This window comes from Lycium ferocissimum, chromosome 5, assembly GCF_029784015.1.
Source record: "Lycium ferocissimum isolate CSIRO_LF1 chromosome 5, AGI_CSIRO_Lferr_CH_V1, whole genome shotgun sequence".
Classification (NCBI taxonomy): domain Eukaryota; kingdom Viridiplantae; phylum Streptophyta; class Magnoliopsida; order Solanales; family Solanaceae; genus Lycium; species Lycium ferocissimum.
The window spans coordinates 22263726-22267485 of record NC_081346.1 but is presented as its reverse complement, the minus strand read 5'-3'; the positions used below and the strand labels follow the sequence as shown (position 1 = coordinate 22267485).

Below are 3760 nucleotides of genomic sequence, written 5' to 3'. Positions count from 1 at the left end.
CATTAATGACAAAATAGTGTGTCAACGATAATTTTAAATTCGTGGCTAATAGTACCCAATAAATGGCGCCAACTCATTTTTTGGTGGTAAATTTTAGTGGACAAAACTTTGCTACGACTCTTTGTGTTTCGTCATTAAAAGTATGTGCCTCATGTATTTAAAGACGAAATATAATTTTCGTCATGGAAAATGAATAATTGGTGACGAATTTCATGTCGTAGCTAGTAATTTCGTAGCTATATATCACATTTGTTGTAGTGTGCTCTTCATTGTCACTATTGGTCTCACTTTTGACGTTCTTGCAAAGTTAAAAGACATCAAAAGAAAAATTGGAATTGCAAATTTTCTTTTCTTAGGGGTCTGTTTCACTATTAGAGTGTTCTTTTTATCTCTACTTAAAGATGTTAATACAACTCAGCCTATAAAGAGGAAAAAATCATTGAATGTGCATTAAATGCTAAGTGAATGCGAATGTGCGGGAGTGGGTGGGTACGCCTTTGAGTTCCTCTATATAATAAGCAACACCTGTTTAGTTTTCTTCATCCCAGCTTATTTGGTCTCTAATTTCCTACCCCTCAAAGCCTAGTAAGCACCCTCTTTGGGCCCCCTTCTCCCTTCTCTCACAACACATAATTTGTTTTTTCTCTAAGCACATTTTTGAATTTCTTAAGGTTTTTGCCCCTACCATATCCCATTTTCTTTCTATAGCTAACTAGATATATTTTTATATAGAGCTAAAATGGGTGATAACAGTGGGGATCTAGGTGCAGTTGTAAGAAACTGCAACATTAATAGACTTAACAACGTTGTAGTTCCTAGTTTAGGCATAAAGTCTCAGACTTTTGAAAATGATGTTGATTGGAATTTTTTTGACAATCTTTTAGATGATGACCGTGATGGCATACCTTTCAAAGGATTAGCTGAATTTATTTCTAGGGATTTGCCAACTGCTCACGAGCAAAAACCAGATGATCAATCTTCTTCAATCATCAACCCCACAACTCCCAATCCTATTCAGCCAGCTCAGTTTAGCAAACCAATAATTCGTCTTCCCCCTCCTTCACCACCACTAGCATTGCGTGTGCCAGTAGCAACGATACCGTGTGTGCCAGCAGCAACCCCATATCAATTGATTAATCCACAGCAACAAGTCGTGATGCATGCTAAAGTTCATCCTACTTTTACTGTGCCCAGTAGAAATGCTCTGATCCAGACTCGTAGAAGGTAGTATTCCCTCCTTCTCATCATTTTATGTGAAATAAATTTTAAGATCAAATGAGTCACCTTGGCATCACAGGAAAAATCAGTCGGAAAAGATAGTAATCTATGAATTGAGACAAGAAGAACTTGTGGATGATACATGGGCATGGCGTAAGTACGGTCAAAAGACAATAAGAACTTCTCCATTCCCGAGGTTCGTTCTCCTCACCAGTTCCACCATTTGTTTTCATATCATAGTAAATTCCATTCATTTTTCAATTTTGGTGACCTAAAAAAAAGTTGTGATGCCTATTCTATGTGACACGACAGGAACTATTATAGGTGTAGTACCTCAAAAAGCTGCAGAGCAAAGAAGCACATTGAGAGAAGCCCAAAGGCTGAAAAACTTTTCATCGTGGCCTATTCTGGTGAACACAACCATTCTCCGCCGCCCACTACCGATCATAGTTATCTCTCTGGGCGCTGGACCCGCGGTGCCAAATCTAAGCTTCCAAAAGGCATAAATATTGTGCCTAGAGCATTAAATTTAAATTCATCCTCCTCTAATCGCTCTCGACGATGTTCAAATGTCTCTCCAATTAGCTTACCTACTCCTACACTTGAAATCAAGAGTGCATCCGCAAATAAAAACGAAATGGTGTTGGCGGAGAGAAGAGGTGACGAAGAGGATATAGTTGTTTTGATTCCTAACAAATTAGCGAGTGAAGATATTATCAGGAACTTTGAAGAACTCAAAGGAATTACTTGTAACAAATGTGCCAGCTCCATAATGGGATAAAAGGGACAGAGGGAACTGAGGATATTCATATATCATTTTTTTTTCCCTCCACCAATTTTATCAAACTATTTGCTTTTGTTTTTCTGGTGTTGCTTCTATTTTAGCTTTACTGCTTGCGACAGTTGTGTAGTTTTCATCAGTTTAACGATGTACATCGTAGAAAATGGTTTCTCTTGCTAGCTAGCTAGCAAGATGTGGACCATTTTCAGTTATGCTATTCTCCAATGTGGCAATAATCTGGTCCTAGTTGTAAGTTGTTCATTTTTCTTCTAATAAAATATCTATCTAAACTGAAAAAAATTGTATTGATCTATGCATCAAATTATATAATCCTAAGTGAATTGTCCGAATTAAGTGATACATTAGGGTAGAATACATAATACTCCGTACTTAGTTACACTAAGTGAAAATTTTACGTAAAAGTGAAAATTTTACGTAAAAGACAAATCTCGGGCATTAAATGACTTGGGTGAGCCTAGACAAATCCTCTCTTCTTCTTTTTTCGACTTAAGAACTATATAATTTTGTATTTTTTTAGTTTTTACTTCTTTTGTTTTGAAAATTATAACGCCTTTGGTACCCATGTTGTTTGATCGTCAAGTGCTTTCTTGATTACGCTTGCACAAAGAATATTATTATATATACTACTTCAACTAAACAAATATTTAAAATTAGAGGTAAATAGGGGAAATTTACATAGATATCATGATCAAAATCATTATTTCAAGGTAGACAAATCGAGGTTTTATGAATGATTTTTATCTTTTATACATGCATTAACAGTGTGTAAAGAATTCTCATACTTAAAAAACAATTGTATGTTCTTATGAATTAGTATTAATTCTAAAGACAAAATAAGTAGATTGTTATAATCTGTTAAACTATATTGACAGTATAATTTTTCTTATATCATTAATTATTTATAAATATCTCGACTATCATTTTTCTTTTTTTACTCCTAATTTCATCTTGCAACAAAGGACATGACTTTTATAGTTGGTAGAATATCTAAAAACTCCTACAATTTGGCATGTTTTATTCAGATCTTCCCTAAACTATCAACAATCTTAATTACTCTTCTAAACTTGGCCATTTAATAGTCTTTATCCCCCTAGATGTGGATGTGGCAAAGAGAATGGCTACCCTCTCTTTTAGGTGTATGGGGATGACAAACAATGAAAAATCAGCTCCTAAGTAGGCTATTTTTCAACCGTTAAATTGCCACATAATCATATATAATGATTTATTTATTTCAATTGTGTATTTTTTCTTGCTTCAGCTTAATATACATAATGCAAATCTTACTCCAACTTTGCACTTCTAAAATTTGTTCTTTAAAATGCAATGACAACTTGTTCCAACAATTTATTTCAACAACCGGAAACAACCTCCCTATCTCCACGAGGTAGGGATAAGGTCTGCGTACACTCTACACTCCCTAGACCCCACTTGTGAAAATACACTGGGTGTGTTGTTGTTGTTGTTGTTGTATTTCTTTTATTTTTTTCCCAGGTCAATTTGAAAGAAAGAAAAAGGGAAAAAGTTGGCTTGTATTCCATCAAATTAACCAAATAAAATTATAGTTGTCATAGATAATGAAGTACTAATTGTTTATTCTTCTTTAGATGCAATGACTATTTATTTTATTTATGTATTTTCTTATCAAGCCAAAATCAGTTGAAAAAAATTTAGGGTTCCATTATTTTTAGTCAAATAAAAAAGATTTAACCAAAATAATGGAGTTGCAATTGTATAACATAA

General features: G+C 34.2%; 1 protein-coding gene across 1 annotated transcript; it reads left to right on the top strand.

Annotated features, from left to right (window-relative positions):
• Window positions 1-606: 606 nt before the first annotated feature.
• On the top strand, window positions 607-2233 carry LOC132058309 (uncharacterized). Its single transcript, XM_059450856.1, has 2 exons — window positions 607-1414; window positions 1531-2233. Exon 1 carries the CDS (start codon window positions 740-742, stop codon window positions 1226-1228), a length of 489 nt encoding a protein of 162 aa, XP_059306839.1. The 5' UTR covers window positions 607-739; the 3' UTR covers window positions 1229-1414; window positions 1531-2233.
• Window positions 2234-3760: the final 1527 nt, after the last annotated feature.